The sequence below is a fragment of the Myxocyprinus asiaticus genome, chromosome 7 (assembly GCF_019703515.2).
Source record: "Myxocyprinus asiaticus isolate MX2 ecotype Aquarium Trade chromosome 7, UBuf_Myxa_2, whole genome shotgun sequence".
NCBI lineage: Eukaryota > Metazoa > Chordata > Actinopteri > Cypriniformes > Catostomidae > Myxocyprinus > Myxocyprinus asiaticus.
Window position 1 is genome coordinate 54,977,079 of NC_059350.1, and position 18,440 is coordinate 54,995,518.

General features: G+C 36.1%; 1 protein-coding gene across 1 annotated transcript in view; it reads right to left on the minus strand.

Moving 5' to 3' along the window:
* Window positions 1-17: 17 nt before the first annotated feature.
* Window positions 18-18,440, minus strand: part of LOC127443462 (transmembrane protein 255B) — a 30,116-nt gene continuing 11,693 nt past the window's right edge. The window contains exons 4-9 of the mRNA XM_051702101.1: window positions 6,015-6,104; window positions 5,580-5,660; window positions 2,989-3,074; window positions 2,727-2,886; window positions 1,941-2,090; window positions 18-413 (exon numbers count right to left, since the gene is read on the minus strand). Of these exons, the coding sequence (XP_051558061.1) occupies window positions 189-413; window positions 1,941-2,090; window positions 2,727-2,886; window positions 2,989-3,074; window positions 5,580-5,660; window positions 6,015-6,104 (792 nt within the window). The 3' untranslated portion in view covers window positions 18-188. The remainder of the gene's footprint in view (window positions 414-1,940; window positions 2,091-2,726; window positions 2,887-2,988; window positions 3,075-5,579; window positions 5,661-6,014; window positions 6,105-18,440) is intronic.

Consider the following 18,440-nt stretch of genomic DNA (forward strand, 5'->3'; position numbering starts at 1 on the left):
GGTGGAGAATCAAGTATGAAGATCCAACAAAAAAGTTCTAACACTAAACTCTGAACATTTTGGAAAAAACGGAAGAACAACCTTGACAACGTTTGCTACAAGATGGATTTCCTCAATCACAGACACGAGGAATCTTTTAGGTCATTTCTACATCCATCACGAGTTGTTCGAGGTGTTTGTTGTCGTGTTCAGCAGGCGTAGGGTGGAGGTTTCTCAAGGGGCCCTAAAGAGTGTGCATAGAGCGAGGGTGCGTTTGGGGTCAGCATGTATCCGCTTGTGTCCTGAGATGTGGATTGAGCCAGTCCAGGTGGATTTGTGCTGGTGTGGATGGAGGTTTGAGTGTCGTCAGATGGCGAGGTCGAGACTTCAGTGTTCGTCTGATCTGCTGTGGGTGGTGGGTAACTGCTCATGTGCTGAAGGATTAAAAAAAACAAAACAAGAACTAATATGTGTTATTACACATCTCTCTGGAATACTTGATTGTGATTGGTCAGAAATGAGCATTAATGTCCAGGATCATCCAATCACTGCCAACCATGTTAAAATAAAATGATACATTATAAATTCTGAATCTATGTACTGATTATCATTGTCACATGTCTGTCAAACATGTTGAGTGATCCAAACATCATCTGCAGCCTGAAACTGAACTTTTGATCAGATTTTAGGAGTGAATGCACTTAACTGCATAGAGAGCTATAGGATGCTCCCTTGCTCCCTATTTAGTGAATGACTTAACCTCCAGTGTGCTGTCTGTCTGCACTGGTCTCAGAACAGTTTCAAATGCACCTTATTTTCATATAAAGCCTCTGAAAGCAACATTTTTCAGCTTTTGCATGAATACTTGATTCTCAGTGTGATGTACAGTAAATATAGGATATTTGAACTGAAACTGATCATCCACGTATGTGGTTATTATGTTTAACAGCGTGCCATTTCCCGTTAAATCACTCACATTTTAAAAATGGCATATCGGATGAAACTAGAGACTTTAATCTTTTGACTCAAACAGGTTTTAATGTAAAAACTTAATGAGGTTTCTTACCAGATGTAGTTTTGTTGGCGTTTCTCCCAAAGACAAACTCTGCTGTGATCAGCACCATGTTGTTTTGTCACGACTCAATGCATCGAAAGTTTAACCCTTTACTGACAGCACAGAGTCTCCTGAACTGAGATCAGTTGGTTTAAATTAAATGAAATTATGCGTTGCGTATAGCGATGCCAAAACGTAATGTCCACGTATGTGGATGCGGGGTCTCCGGAGGTTAAAAAAAATATTTTTTACATTATACCTTAATAGCTGTCTATGATTCCGGGTGCAATACAAGTTAAACTCAATTGACAGTATTACCACAAAAATGAATTTCGACTCGTCCCTCCTTTTTCTTTAATAAAAGTACAAATGTGTGTTCCAGTGAGACACTTACAATGGAAGTCAATGGGGTCAATCTGTAAACATTAAAATACTCACTGTTTCAAAAGTATAGACACAAGACATAAACAATATGTGTGTTAACATGATTTTACTGTGATTAAATCACTTACTAACCACATCTGTGTGAAGTTATAGACAATTTAACAACTTTGTTGCCATGTTGATGTAAAATAAATGTAAAAATGACGATTTAATCAACTTTACATCACAAATAATCCACAAGTTTTATCTGAAGAATTAATGTAAGTGCATTTATAAAATTATAAGCTTCACATTTCTGCCTTTAAACCCTCCAAAAACTGACCCCATTGACTTCTATCGTAATATAATGATGACATGCAAAACCTTTGCTTGAGAAAACACACATTTACACATTTGGACTTTTGTCTGTAACTCTCATTGTAACTGAGATATGGTCCTTGTGACAACTTCCCCGCGTGACAACCGGCCCCAGTCTCCACTGCATATGATAACTGAAGTTAGCTGAGTAGTAGACGGCACTCACCTGCATTTGTAAAGGGTAATTGGGGTAACCGGGCAGAGTTTGTCCAGACGGGCAGAAGCCGGTGTAGGTGATGAGGTGTTGTGTGGGGTTATACAGGATGTGAGGTGGCGGAACCGGACTAGCTGACGTCTGACTTCGAATCGCCGGAGTCTGAAGAGAACCAGAGAACCATGAATAAAACACACAAACACAGACAAATTCATCAATAGCACAAAAATGAATTCATATAAAAGATTATTTTTCAGATTGACACAAAGCATTGATATGGAATTGGACAATAAAATATGTTCACACTGGACGCGATATGTATTGTTGTTCTACATACACAAGCATCACACTGTGTCACATCTCAGGTCACGTGCAGTGCACTTTTTAAGTCAACGTGTCTTCAAATCGTAGTTTTAAGTCCAGTGTTTAAAAACATGAGGATGTACTTAGTGAACTTAAATAGATCAATATCTACAGTCCAGGTGCTCAGAAACAATAAGGTAAATATTTATAAATATTTTGCGTTCCTTTGACATCATTGGTGAGGCAAAAAAAACTGGACCTGTCATTGAAAGACTTATTGTATATTAAATTATCCGGTAATCACTGGCTGACGCTTTGAAAGGTCAGCGGCAACTGGATCAAAGTTAAAACTGTTCCAATTTTGAGTGCACCGCTTGACAGAAACGTGACGCTGATGCTTCACTCCATTGAGTTGAATGTATTCGGCAGTGCTGACACGAGTCATGTTAAAACACCTTAACAGTTCTTGTAGTTTTTATTGATAGTGAAACTCACGAGATCTTTGAAGGCTCCTAGTACAGCAGCGGTGATGATGCCCAGAAACACACCCAGAACATTGAGTGACACGCATGCCCACAGCAGCCGGTACAGATACACCACGTCCCAGCAGCTGCGCACACCCGTGAACATGTAATACTGGGCGTGATAATCTGAACTGAAAACACACACATACACCGAGTATTAACACACAAATACAAACAATCATTGAGCAAGTTTCATTGAAAGTGATTGTGAATATTCATACTGATCAATTCACCTGTCACAACTGTGTAAGTCGCAGCAGTAACACGTGTTGCTCTTTATTTTCAGTTCACACTGATTACCGTAAGAATGGCAGTGAACCTGTTCAGAGAGAGATCCACAAATTAAAGGGGTTCAAGTGAGTAAGAGGGTGATTCTGACCAAACCTGTCCAGAAAATGGCCTATTTTACTCCAAAATCCAAACAACAAAAAGATGCTCGCAAGTGCAATTCTTGAAAAATTCTTAAGAAGTTCTGAAATATTTTCTTAAGAATGTTTTTTTAAAGAATTAAATTATAGGCTTTGACATTGATTATACTAGCCTGCATTTGAGGTTGCCTTGAATACTATAACAAACTTAATACTTCAACTTTGGTAAATCTGTAGCAAGCAACTGGTGATCATTCTTTTGAATGTAAAGTGCTTGAGATGTGTTAGTTTAACAACATTAACCGTACTAGGATAATTTACTTGCTGGCAACCATTTGACAATTTTTAATATGACATGGAGCAAAAGAAAAGAAACAAAAACTTCAGTAGACAAGAACTGGAGGTTCTTGTTGAGGAAATTACAGCACAGAAAAAAGTTCTCATTGGAAAGCTTGCCACATTAAGACGCTTCAAAACACAGGGGCCTGAGTATCTCAGTGAGTACTGACACTGACTATCACACCTGGAGTCACGAGTTTGAATCCAGGGTGTGCTGAGTGACTCCAGCCAGGTCTCCTAAGCAACCAAATTGGCCCGGTTGCTAGGGAGGGTTGAGTCACATGGGGTAACCTCCTCGTGGTCACTATAATGTGGTTCTCGCTCTCAGTGGGGCGTGTGGTGAGTTGTGCGTGGATGCCGCGGAGAATAGCGTGAAGCCTCCACATACGCTAGGTCTCCGTGGTAACGTGCTCAACAAGTCACGTGATAAGATGCGCAGATTGACGGTCTCAGACGCGGAGGCAACTGAGATTCATCCTCCGTCACCCGGATTGAGTCACTACGCCACCACGAGGACTTAAAGCGCATTGGGCATTCCACATTGGGGAGAAAAAAAAAAGAAGCTTCAAAACAGCATTTGTTTGAATTTTGTGATAACATTTACTAAAGCAAATTAAACTAACAAAACACAAAACCGTATATAAACAACGACTTCCAACTCAACATGATAGAATGCGTCACATTTGAAACAACCCAGTAAATTCATTAAACATCTTACCTTTTGGGATTTGACAGCTGTGAGGTTATCCTATCTTTAAGATGTTATTTACGATTATGTTTAAAAATATATAGATATATTTGTTTTTTTGGAGAATTTGAATTCTTATGTTTGTTTTTTGTTTTTTTTAGAACAATCTTAAAGTTTACGTTTAAAACGTTAAAGTCTCCGTATACATAAGTCAGGCATATGAGGTATCATTTGAAAGCTTAGAATCTGATCTTTTCAGAGATAAACATCACTTCTGCATTTATGTTACTTCAAATAACAAAATAAGGCCTCAAAACATTTGCAGCGCAAATTAGCGCCCCCCAGAGGTCATGGGATAGAAATATTTATATGAAAATAAAAGTCCTTTATATAGCACTTAAATGGACATGTCATATATCAAATGAAAGCTCTCATTATCAGGAATGTAACTGTATAGTTTATTTTGTTGCCCTAATACCACAGTTCAAAAGATTTTCAAAAGAATCACAAAGTGAAATATGATTTCTGTAAGTCATCAAATACAAACGTCTCATTTATGCTCTGATCACTGCTGCTGTAAGCAACAAATAGCTAAACACTTTATATCTGCTTTTACATTAGAAAGTTCTCTAAAAAATGAGCCATTGTTTACGTGTCTGTGAGCTTGCTTGTGTGAATAATCCAATGTTATATCTTAGATGTCCAGAACAAAATATGTGGTCCAGCTGGAAAAGCATGCAAAACAAGTTATCAGAAAAATATGTTATCGTCTATTGATCATAAAATATTATATATCAACGCAAAGGGGAGGATCTCAGCTTTCTTATGACACTTAGATTGATCTTCTAGTCCACTCAGAGGCCGAGATAATCCCAATGATCCTAAAAAAAATAAAATCTAATTTTATATATTTTGCATTGATTACGGTTAAATATGACCAGGACATTTTCTTGACAGGTTTCTTGAGAATCACCCATTATTTGATATTCAGTCTTAATGCCAATAAAATCCTGAAGATGTCTGCAGAATATCAGACTAACAATCAAATCTTATGGTATAAAAAATTATAAATCCAAATAAATTCTACAAATGAAAAGTGTCCATAAATCTGCAGTGATGATTTTAATTGAGTAACAGAGAGACGTGTGAAAACAAACACTGACAGGAATGAGAATAACATTTGAACACTTACTGTAAAGACATCAATCATGCATATTCAACATTATATAGATGCATTCATTCTAACAGAGACCAAATAGAATAGAAACACATCATGAGCCCATCACAGTAATAGAGGAATCTATGAGCGGTTTTCATCGACATCTGTTTATGAACCATTAAAACAGAAACAAACTCCTAATCGTAGTTTATAAGCCACTGAATACTACTACTACTACTAATAATATGTGAATGTTTCTGCTGTACTCACCTGAGTGTAATAATTCTCATAGGAATAACCAGAAGCACTGGAGTAAAACTCACAACGGCCTTCCGCAAGCGTTCTTCTGTCCTACAGAGAGAGATTTATATGGAGGACTATTCTGCAGTATTTATGATAGTTTAATGTTCTGATCTTCAAGACGAGCTTCAGTATGTTCAATAACAATAATCAATATAACTATTATACATGAAGTGATTTATTGTAATATAAGACTATATGACTAGAATGAATTACTGCATACTTTGGGTATTTAAATCTCTTTATACTACGGGTCTGTTAAATGCTCGATTCTGATTGGTTGACAGACGTTCTAAGGTGTGCAATTATTTATATTATATACTAAAGTCTCATGAGCTCTTAAAGAGCAACATCTGAGCAAAAATATTGTCATCTGAGAGTGCTGGATGTTCATGTGACACTCACGATAAACTCGGCTGCGATGATGCCGTCGATGATGGCGCAGAGAAAACACGACACGACACCGATACTGATGAAGATGATAGACGCCACCAACTGACAGAGAGACAGAAAATACACAGTTACAGTATTTCACTTAAACACGGTCTGAATTACATGCAAAACTCATAACAGCATTAAACTGATGGATTCAGCATTATTGTATCAGTTAATCTCACAAAATATGTCATATTTAACCCCAGAATAAAGAAACTTTGCAGAAAGAAAATGGAGTGAGGACAATAAAGAGTTTTCACATTGACATTTTCATAAACACATTTTCACCCCAAATTTCCATTATTGTCTGGATGTTTTACTTTTTTTGGGAATTCTCATTATTTTCAGTAGTGACACAATGTTTGTTTTTTAACCTCCTGAGACCCGAGTGTGACTGCTGTGTGCATTTTCTATTTCCCTTTTTGATTTGTAACTAGTAGCACATAATAAACAAGCAAAAATATATATAGAGATATATTTTTTTTTTCTAGAGAAAATAGTTGTGCTGTCTGTCTGCACTGGTCTCAGAACAGTTTGAAATGCACCTTATTTTCATCCTAACTCCATATAAAGACTCTGAAAGACAACATTTTTCAGCTTTTTATTCTCAGTGTGATAATGTACAGTATATATAGGAATACATTTACTGATATTAATGAATAGAACCGTATTGTACAGTGATAAAATAAAATATAACAAAATGTTTATTAAAATGAAGTGAAATGATCCACAGATGTGTTCATGTTGATTTCAAGTTATTCAAAATAACATGTCTTTCTACTTTTGAGGGAATAATGTCCCAAAGTCCGCATGTGTGCACATGTTTATCAGCGCACTGATGAATGAAAAATAAATGAATTTTTTAAAGCGGCATATCAAATGAAACTAGAGACTCGAAACTTTTTCAATGAAAAAACGTAAAGAGATTTCTGATCAGTCACTTTTGTTGGCGCTGTGTCTGTAGAAGCACTTGACGGAAATCAACGTCATGTTGTTGTGTCATGTGACTCGGTGCGGCAGAAGTTTAACCCTTAAATGACTAGAGTCTTGTGAACAGTATTCAGTCAGTTTAAATTAATTTAAAATATGTGTTGCATATAGTGAAGCCGAAATTCAATGTCCACGCATGTGCACGTGGGGTTGCACAATGTTAATCAAAGCGGCACACAACAAACACTACCATGATTAACTTAATATATAAATTTTTCATATTACAGTAATGAGAATGAAGCTTTACTGAATTATACTAATGGAGTGGAAATGTGGTTTTATTGTCATGAAAATAATGTCAAAATGAAAAAACTCTTAATGTTCCTAAAACAGGCTTCATTTTCTTCATGAAAAAATATGCCTTATTTCTTTTCATTTTAAAGGAATGTTCCGGGTTCAATAGAAGTGAAGCTCAATCGACAACATTTGTGACATAATGCTGATTACCACAAAAAATTAAAATCACTTACTAACAGGGGGTCTGGGTATCTCAGCGAGTATTGACGCTGACTATCACACCTGGAGTCACGAGTTAGAATCCAGGGTGTGCTGAGTGACTCCAGCCAGGTCTCCTAAGCAACCAAATTGGCCCGGTTGCTAGGGAGGGTAGAGTCACATGGGGTAACCTCCTCGTGATCGCTATAATGTGGTTCTCGCTCTCGGTGGGGCGCGTGGCGAGTTGAGCGTGGATGCTGCGGAGTATAGCGTGAAGCCTCCACATGCACTACGTCTCCACGGTAACACGCTCAACAAGTCACATGATAAGATGCGCAGATTGATGGTCTCGGACGCGGAGGCAACTGAGATTCATCCTCCGCCACCCGGATTGAGGCGAGTCACTACGCCACCACGAGGACTTAGAGCGCATTGGGAATTGGGCATTCCACATTGGGGAGATAAGGAGAGAAAAATAAAAATAATATAAAAAATATCTATATCACTTACTTACAGCATCTGTTTAAAGTTATGACGATTTAAACAACTTTACAGCTCAAATAATACAGAAGAATGAATGAATTAATGCTTTTATAAAATTATAATCTTCACATTTCTGCCTTTAAACCCACCAAAAATTGTCCCCATTGACTTCCATTGTAAGTGTCTCACTGGAACACACATTTGTGCTTTTTTAAAGAAAATAATTTTTGTGGTAATCAACATTACGCCACAAATGCTGTTGATTGAGCTTAACTTGTGTCACCCGTGTCCCGTCTCTCTGCAGTGAGGTGATGATAACACTCATGTCTGTATGTTCACTGCAGTAATAAAACAAATGTACGAGCTCGGCCACGCTGCTGGCACACTGCTTTATGGGTAATTTACTGTCCTGAGGAACAAAGGCGTTTCAGGAAGAAAACACACACACACAAACGGTTATTCACATCTGATAACACATATTCACACAAATAATCAAACACTTTCAGTGACGTGTGTGAAAGCGCTCGTTCTGTCACATGAGCTGCTGCTGATATTGAACGTTACAGACGTCATCAGTCATAAATTCTCTCGTCAGTTCTGTGTGTTTAATGAAGAGGAACTCGTTACACTGATGAACCCGCTAAAGCTGCACTAATAAAAATCACATTCTGCACATGTGAGAAAAACACACGAGCCGTTTCATCTGCTGGATGACAAATTAAAACGAAATGTTAAAAACACACCTGTGTAAGAACTCGGAGGAGAATATTGTTTTATGGGGGCAAATACACACAGTGATGTCTTGCGTAGCCAAACAGACAATTTCAGGAAAAATAAAAAATATTATTTAATTTGAAAAGTTTAAAAGTACATTCTGGTGTTATCACACAAATTCAGTGTGACTTGTAATAAATTAGTCAAAGTATGAATATTCTCAACCTGACATGCTCAATAATTGTATTTGTGTGCCTAGTAATAAATCGTTAAAATTGAAAAATTAACAATCCACAACATTTCTCTTTTAAAATATGTTTTGTGGCAGCCCTGTTATATTCTAAATGTCTAATGAGAACAATATTTTGTGTGTGTGTGTGAAATATTTATTATACAATTTTGATGTCGAACTGAGTTGAACTATTAAACATGATGAGGCTAACTAGAGTATATTCATTAATAGTCATTTCAATAAAAGCTACATTTTGGGTATAATTAGATTTTTATTCTATAAAACCAATGAACCCTTTAAGCTCAGATGGGCCCGCAAGAACATATTAACATATTACAGTCTTGACCAACACAAAACAGGAATCGTTTTTAATCCTTAGAAGTTCTACTTTCCAATGCATGTAGACATTATGACCAAAACTGAACAAGTGCTTTGAAATTTGCAGACAAATCAGAATTGTTCCGTTTTGATAATTTATTTAGAAAAGTTGCACTCTACATATTATTGTAATTGTTAAAAACATCATACTGTTTAAATAGCCATATGTCATGTGTTGTTGGAAAGCTCTCAAAGAGTAGAATACAACCAGCCTATTTGTTTTACTCACAGACAAAATATAGCGAGTAATAGCTAAGTATATGTCTTTGACAATTATGTTGGTGTTGCTTATGTTGCGTTTTTGCTCATAACTTTACAAAAATTAAACAGAACATAAAATATCACACACTGTTACTTACAGGAAGTGATCATCTTTTAAACGAGTCCACACACAAGATAATCAGATGTATAGATCATTAGATAATCCACATGAAGCACAATGTTACATATGACCACCAGGAGATGGCGCCAAATACATGACACAGACTCAATGATGACTCAAATGACACAGAATGAAACTCATTCTGTGAAATCTCATTACTAAAATCATGTCTGCATGCTATGCAAACCTTTATTCATTGTTGTGTTTGCATGTGTAATTAGTTCTTATGTACAATTATTGTGTTTTATTTGTTTGGAGAGGCTTTTGGACACTGATCTTTAAATCTTTAAAAACACTTTCAGAGCTTAAAGGATTAATATTGTAATTTCAATAAAAGCTACATTTTGGGTATAATTAGATTTTTATCCTATAAAACCTATTAAAATGGTGATGAATTAGGACAGGCAAACTGGCTGATATTTAGGTGAAAAAAATAAAATGAAAGTTTCATTTTAAAACTGTTATTGCCTTGCACACTAAACAGAGTGAAATGTATCAAATAAAGCACTTTTTGTTTTTTGACAAATGTCAAAGTGCTGGATGTGTCACAGAAACATGCTTTCACCATCACAACACACTGATCTAATGTATGACACCAAAAGTGATCAAACTCAAATCTCTAAGGCTAGTTAACCTCCGTTATAGTCCACATGACTGATGATATTCTAGCATATCACAGATGGAACGTCTTTACATTGAACGAGCTTTTAAAAGGCTTGTTATAGACGTGCTGTTTTATGATTGTGTCATTTTCCGGCTTAATTGCGCTAACTAAATTGTCAGTTTATTATTGATAATAAAGGAAGTGAGCCAAATGTCACAGGTCTTCCAGAACAAACCAGTAAAATGAGTTTATGAATATGCTCATTAAAACTGTCAAACACACCTTCTATATAAACCATAAACCATCTGACAAACCAAAAATAAACCACAGAGGTTATACAGAACACAGACTTCACTTAAATGTTAACCATTTTAATTCATTTCAAAGACAGACCAACATTAATATGACAGATCTTTGTTTTGTTTACGTGTCCGATAATCAATATTCAGAACAGATTTAAAATGTTTCATTTCTGCTTTTTGCCACAATAATAAATTAATATTCATTAGCCTACGACAACAAAAAATACACTTTACAATAAGGTTGTGTTTATTAACATTTGTTCACTGCATTAGTTAACATGAAATAACAATGAACAATATTTGTAACAGCATTTTTAACATTTTGTTTAATGTTAATTTCTGCTTATACTAATACACTAATGTTAACATTAGTTAATGCACTATGAACAAACACTTATAGTATTTTGATAAATTAACATCAACCAATATTAATAAATGCATTGAAAAAATATTGTTCATGAAACCCAATGTTAACTAATGTTAAAGAATACAATTACAATGTTCACAATGCATACTATGAATATATGTTTATTATTTAATAAGAAATTGCAATTAATAATTTATATAAATAAAAATGTTTTATCATTACAACATTTCTGTCTAGCTATGTTTAAGCTTAAAACGTTACATGTTTTTCATTTGAGAATGTCACCGAGTGCACATGAATGACCAAGAGAAGTTGTTATTTTAACTCTGTAAAGCTTGACATATTCTATTTTTTTTTACATTAAAATATTTTTAGTACCATTAGGCAAACTATAAAAAGAAATCATACAACAACAAAAAATTTGCACGTTTTTGTTGTATGTATTATATTTGATGCATTAGTCTTTAAAGGTCATTATCCTCCTGATTTTTGTGTAGGACGTTTGTTACTGAAGTTTTTCTACAGTGGTAAATCTTGGGGTATTATCAGAGGACTCTCTGGGCTTTTCAGAGATACCAAATGTTTGAGAACTTCCTCTCATTGCTCTATAAATATGGATTGAAATGTATCACAGTTCAAATACAATATGAATAAACAATTCAATAAACAATTTTTATCATATGTATTTTTATTTTATGCACCAAACACTATATTGACATTTAAAAGAGAGAAATTGTTTTTTCGCTGGGTCTCAGGAACTTATGGTAAGATGACATCATAATGGCTTGTGATGTAAAATAATGAGATCGTTATAATGACAGAGCACGCTGCATATATGAAAATACACAGAAATATCAGTTCACACTTTAATATATCTTATAAAATAATTTGTTTTGTGGTGTGCATGAATGTAATGTAACGGTGATGGAGAGATATTCCTCAAAAGCCTGTTGTATCATATTTGATACATGGATTTCAAAGGAGCTTTTTCAATAAAATAATATACAAAATTTGAACCAAGCACAAGTTGCTCATATTCAGTAAATACTCATTTTAAAATATCAGTAACAATATAATCATTACTGTCACTTTTACTTTATTAAAATAAGCTGTCATTTATCCCAACATAAGAGTCACTTTTCGCCTCCGCTGCCATTTTAAATAGATCCATATAAACATTGAAACCACTTTCACAAATAACCACTAAATGGTCCATAAACATGTGAAACGTACGTACCATAGGTTGAACAGAGAGTGAAACAGGAGCCGTCAAACGTTGTGATTCATATTTGATACACACAGCGTTTTAGGGTTAAGGGGAAAACTCCTTGTTCACTATTACACCCGAGTTGTTGAGTATCAGAGATGTAGAAAGGCAACTCTGCAATAGAAGTTATTTTAATTTAGTGCTATATTTCAGTAATATTAAGGTGTTGTGTACAACGAGCTTATAGTCAACTAATGTAAACAAATGACTCGCCCTTTGCACTTTTTACTGTGTATGCAAATTCATTTAGATACAGTGCATTAATAAATAATTTAAAAGTGATGCAGGTGCATTTAGACACTCTTAACCACTGGTACACAAACAAGAGCTTCTGTCAGGCTGTCCAGTGTTTATTTGATTCATTTTGGTCACTTCTGTATTATAATAACGACAGCCTCTCTCATAGTCTATCAGGTGCACTTGAACACAGAATGACACTTGCTGTTCAATAAGATGTCCAAATGACAAACTCAGAACACGTTAAACATGTATGTGTCCCCAGAAACTCAACACTGTGTCTCTGGTTACATCCACTCGAGCTCAGATGAGTCACTAACTACTGTAACTGCACCCATGGGTTGTGTTCATTAACAAAGCACGTTTCATGCACAGCAATAGGATGAAACTAATCGCAAGCCCTTTCAACATTTAATTATGTGCAGGATATGAATTATAGATATCTACATTTACATTTATGCATTTGGCAGACACTTTTATCCAAAGAAACAGTGCATTCAAGGTCATAGGTACATTTTATCAGTTTGTGTGTTCCCTGGCAATCGAACTCATGATCTTGGCATTGCTAGTGCCATGCTACAGTAACCCCTACAATGATAAACAATTACATTTCTTCAATTACATTTTCACTAGTTAAAGAGCTGATTCTTGATATCAGCAGTGGAATTTCAACTAGTATATATATTATATATATATATACACACACACACACACACAGTATGTACACACACATACACACAGTTGTGCTCAAAAGTCTGCATACCCTGGCAGAAATTGTGAAATTCTGGCACTGATTTTGAAAATATGACTGATCATGCAAAAAAAACTGTCTTTTATTTAAGGATAGTGATCATATGAAGCCATTTATCATCACATAGTTGTTTGGCTCCTTTTTAAATCATAATGATAACAGAAATCACCCAAATGGCCCTGATCAAATGTTTACACACCCTTGAATGTTTGGCCTTGTTACAGACACACAAGGTGACACACACAGGTTTAAATGGCAATTAAAGGTTAATTTCCCACACCTGTGGCTTTTTAAATTGCAATTAGTGTCTGTGTATAAATAGTCAATGAGTTTGTTAGCTCTCACGTGGATGCACTGAGCAGGCTAGATACTGAGCCATGGGGAGCAGAAAAGAACTGTCAAAAGACCTGCGTAACAAGGTAATGGAACTTTATAAAGATGGAAAAGGATATAAAAAGATATCCGAAGCTTTGAAAATGCCAGTCAGTACTGTTCAATCACTTATTAAGAAGTGGAAAATTCAGGGATCTCTTGATACCAAGCCAAGGTCAGGTAGACCAAGAAAGATTTCAGCCACAACTGCCAGAAGAATTGTTCAGGATACAAAGAAAAACCCACAGGTAACCTCAGGAGAAATACAGGCTGCTCTGGAAAAAGACGGTGTGGTTGTTTCAAGGAGCACAATACGACGATACTTGAACAAAAATGAGCTGCATGGTCGAGTTGCCAGAAAGAAGCCTTTACTGCGCCAATGCCACAAAAAAGCCCGGTTACAATATGCCCGACAACACCTTGACACGCCTCACAGCTTCTGGCACACTGTAATTTGGAGTGACGAGACCAAAATAGAGCTTTATGGTCACAACCATAAGCGCTATGTTTGGAGAGGGGTCAACAAGGCCTATAGTGAAAAGAATACCATCCCCACTGTGAAGCATGGTGGTGGCTCACTGATGTTTTGGGGGTGTGTGAGCTCTAAAGACACGGGGAATCTTGTGAAAATTGATGGCAAGATGAATGCAGCATGTTATCAGAAAATACTGGCAGACAATTTGCATTTTTCTGCACGAAAGCTGCGCATGGGACGCTCTTGGACTTTCCAGCACGACAATGACCCTAAGCACAAGGCCAAGTTGACCCTCCAGTGGTTACAGCAGAAAAAGGTGAAGGTTCTGGAGTGGCCATCACAGTCTCCTGACCTTAATATCTCAAACGTGCGGTTCATGCAAGACGACCAAAGACTTTGCATGACCTGGAGACATTTTGCCAAGACGAATGGGCAGCTATACCACCTGCAAGAATTTGGGGCCTCATAGACAACTATTACAAAAGACTGCACGCTGTCATTGATGCTAAAGGGGGCAATACACAGTATTAAGAACTAAGAGTATGCAGACTTTTGAACAGGGGTCATTTCATTTTTTTTTTTGTTGCCATGTTTTGTTTTATGATTGTGCCATTCTGTTATAACCTACAGTTGAATATGAATCCCATAAGAAATAACAGAAATGTGTTTTGCCTGCTCACTCATGTTTTCTTTAAAAATGGTACATATATACCAATTATCCAAGGGTATGCAAACTTTTGAGCACAACTATATATATATGTGTGTGTGTGTGTGTGTGTATACATCAATCAGCCACAACATTAAACGCACCTGTCTAATATTGTGTAGGTCCCCCTCGTGCCGCCAAAACAGCGCCAACCCACATCTCAGAACAGCATTCAGAGATGATATTCTTCTCAGCACAATTGTACAGAGTGGTTATCTGAGTTACTGTAGACTTCATCAGTTCAAACCAGTCTGGTCATTCTCTGTTGACCTCTCTCATCAACAAGTGTTTCCATCCACAGAACTGACACTCACTGGATGTTTTTTGTTTTTGGCACCATTCTGAGTAAATTCTAGAAACTGTTGTGTGTGAAAATCCCAGAAATACTCAAACCAGCCCATCTGGCACCAACAATCATCCATGTGATTATCTAATCAGCCAATCGTGTGGCAGCAGTGCATAAAATCATGCAGATATGTGTCAGGAGCTGCAGTTAATGTTCACATCAACCATCAGAATGGGGAAAAATGTGATCTCAGTGATTTAGACTGAATGCTATTCTGAGATGCAGGTTGGCACAGTTTTGGCGGCACAAGGGGGACCTAAACAATATTAGACAGGTGCTTTTAATGTTGTGGCTGATCGGTGTAGATACAGTATATACATTATATACATTATCTTTTTATTCAATCCTGTTTAAAACACAATTACATTCTTACTGATTGAAGTTCTAATTTCACATATCAGCTATGTACTTTTACCAGTAAAAACTATAATTTTTTTATAACAATAATTACACTGTTACAAGTGCAAATGTCAACAATGTAATAACAAGTAGTAAAAACGCTAACTTCTTAAATAAATCTGTAAATGTATTTCAAAACAGATATCTGGAAACAGATTTCAGATCTCAATAAATTGAAGCATAGGGGCCTGGGTAGCTCAGTGGTAAAATATGCTGGCTACCACCCCTGGAGTTCGCTAGTTCGCTAGTTTGAATCCCAGGGCGTGCTGAGTGACTCCAGCCAGGTCTCCTAAGCAACCAAATTGGCCCGGTTGCTAGAGAGGGTAGAGTCACATGGGGTAACCTCCTCGTGGTCACTATAATGTGGTTTGTTCTCGGTGGGGCGCATGGTGAATTGAGCGTGGTTGCCGCGGTGGATGGCGTGAAGCCTCCACACGCGCTATGTCTCCGTGGCAACGCGCTCAACAAGCCATGTGATAAGATGCACGGGTTGACGGTCTCAGATGCGGAGGCAACTGAGATTCGTCCTCCGCCACCCGGATTGAGGCAAATCACTATGCGACCATGAGGACTTAGAGCGCATTGGGAATTGGGCATTCCACATTGGGAGAAAAAGGGGAAAAATCCCAAAAAATAAATAAATAAATAAAAATAAATAAATAAATTGAAGCATAATTAAAGATATCTTGAAATACTTTCTTACTAGTTAAAATCACATTCCAGATATATAAAAATACCAAATCTACCTTGTTGAAATATATTTACAGAGATCACAAATGAGCATTTGCACAAGCTGTAATTCAGTTGTTGATATCAGCAATGGACATTTTCACTCGTAACATTGTAAATATTGAAATAAAAAAAATATACATTTTTACTAGAACAGCTGATATGTGAAATTGAAATTTCAACTAGTAAGAAATTATAAATCAGTAATTGTGTTTTGAACAGGAGTGAAAGATCACTAGTAAAAATTCAGTTACAGATATCAGTAATTATGTTTTTACTAGTTGAATTACATTCTTTAAATCAAGAATGTTTATTTCTGCGAGTAATGATGCCATTTTTGATATGTAGAATTTGCATTTTTACTAGCACAAAACCTAATTACTGATATCAAAAATGTTATTATAGATATCAGTAATTCATGTGATTAAATGTTAAATGAGCGTACGATAAATGGGCAAAAATCTATGTGTGCTAATCAGTTTTTTCTTAATACTTTTATGACCATGATTAAAGAAAACCATCAACCTCACTGACGACTTAATCGCTGTAAAATCATACATGTAAACGTCTCAGTTAAAAAAAAAGGATGTTCATGTCAGCACACACACACAGACTTACTCATAGTCACAATACTACCGGTAAGTAAATAATGAGCATTACAGTCCTGTTGCATCAAATGGTTTCATATCATCTTTGAGTTCAGTGATAACTCAAGTGCATTAAATGTTACACATTGGTTTATAAACAATGCACGACTGTAGTAGACTGATCATTTATTTAATCAACGTTGAGGGCAAAAGTGTCTGAGGTGAAATGATCACACTTGGACAGAACAGCACTCGAGATACAAGGTGAAGAGAAGGACGGCAGATATATAAATCCAGAGATAACGCTGATTACGACGCACATGAAAGCGTCTGCGCTGGTCTGACTCAGCTGGAGGGACTCGTAAGAAATTTAACGACTTTGCTTCTGATTTTATTGATGATGAGGAAGCACCTCTCAGGCTCCCAGTAATTCACTATATTGCAAATAATAATGCAAATAAATTAAAACTTGGGTGATTGTTTTTTTATTCATTCGTTTTTTTAATCACAGTAACGTATTACAAAAATGCCACACAAACAATTTTTAATGTTTGTGGTTTTAATAAAATCATGCATTTATTTTGATGAAACTATGTTGTGGATGTTACTTAAATTACAATGAAAAAAGCAATGCAATGAGAGTATTGCATTTATGCATTGTTCCTCTATAATTAATGCATTTTGGCACATTGTGCAGAAAAGATGCAACATGATGCTACTTGTGTAACAGAGATTGGCTGGGTAGAAAACATCTAATCTGACTGGCTAAGGAGGACAAACATATGAAAAACATCTATGGATCAAAAACTGGCAGAAAAGTCTTAAAAATATCCACAAATGTCTGAGGATTTTGCAGATTCAACAATTCATAAATAAAAACATTCAAAAATGTGTGAACACATCTGTGTATTTATGAATCATTCATGAATTGTGTATTTGTAAATCATATTTTGTGAATCAAGCTTTATGACAATATACATTTTATTTTGTGAATGTGAATTAGGTGATTTGTGAATCATTTTGTGAATATATTCTTTTGAGAGCATTCTGATTCAATATGTAGCATTTATTACAACAATACTAGTCCTACTTATGTACTAAAAAATGCTACACAAAATGTATCTATTTCTTTTGTGAATGTGTCTCTTTAATAACTCCACATTGCCATATGAACAACTAGTCAGTTCATTTAGAGTTACAAAAGTAATGATTTGAGGTTCAGTGAGTGAGTCATGCCACTTTAGTATCCGCCCCGACTGATTCAATGAATCATTAGACTGATTCAAACAGATAACTCACTTTTGGACAGATTCATTCAAATGAACCAGCTCACAAGCGTCACTGCATATCAGACCACACTGATCAGAAGATTCTCACAAAACCTGTCGAGGAAATGTCCTAGTCATATTTAACACACACACACACACACACACATGTATATGTACATATAACAGTTCTTGAATTTCATGTGTTGGAAGCAGGAAAAATAGGCAAGCGTAAGAATCTGAGCAACTTGACAAGGGCCAAACTGTGATGGCTAGATGACTGGGTCAGAGCATCTCCAAAACGGCAGGTCTTGTGGGGTGTCCCCAGTATGCAGTGTTTAGTACTTACCAAAAGTGGTCCAAGGAAGGACTACC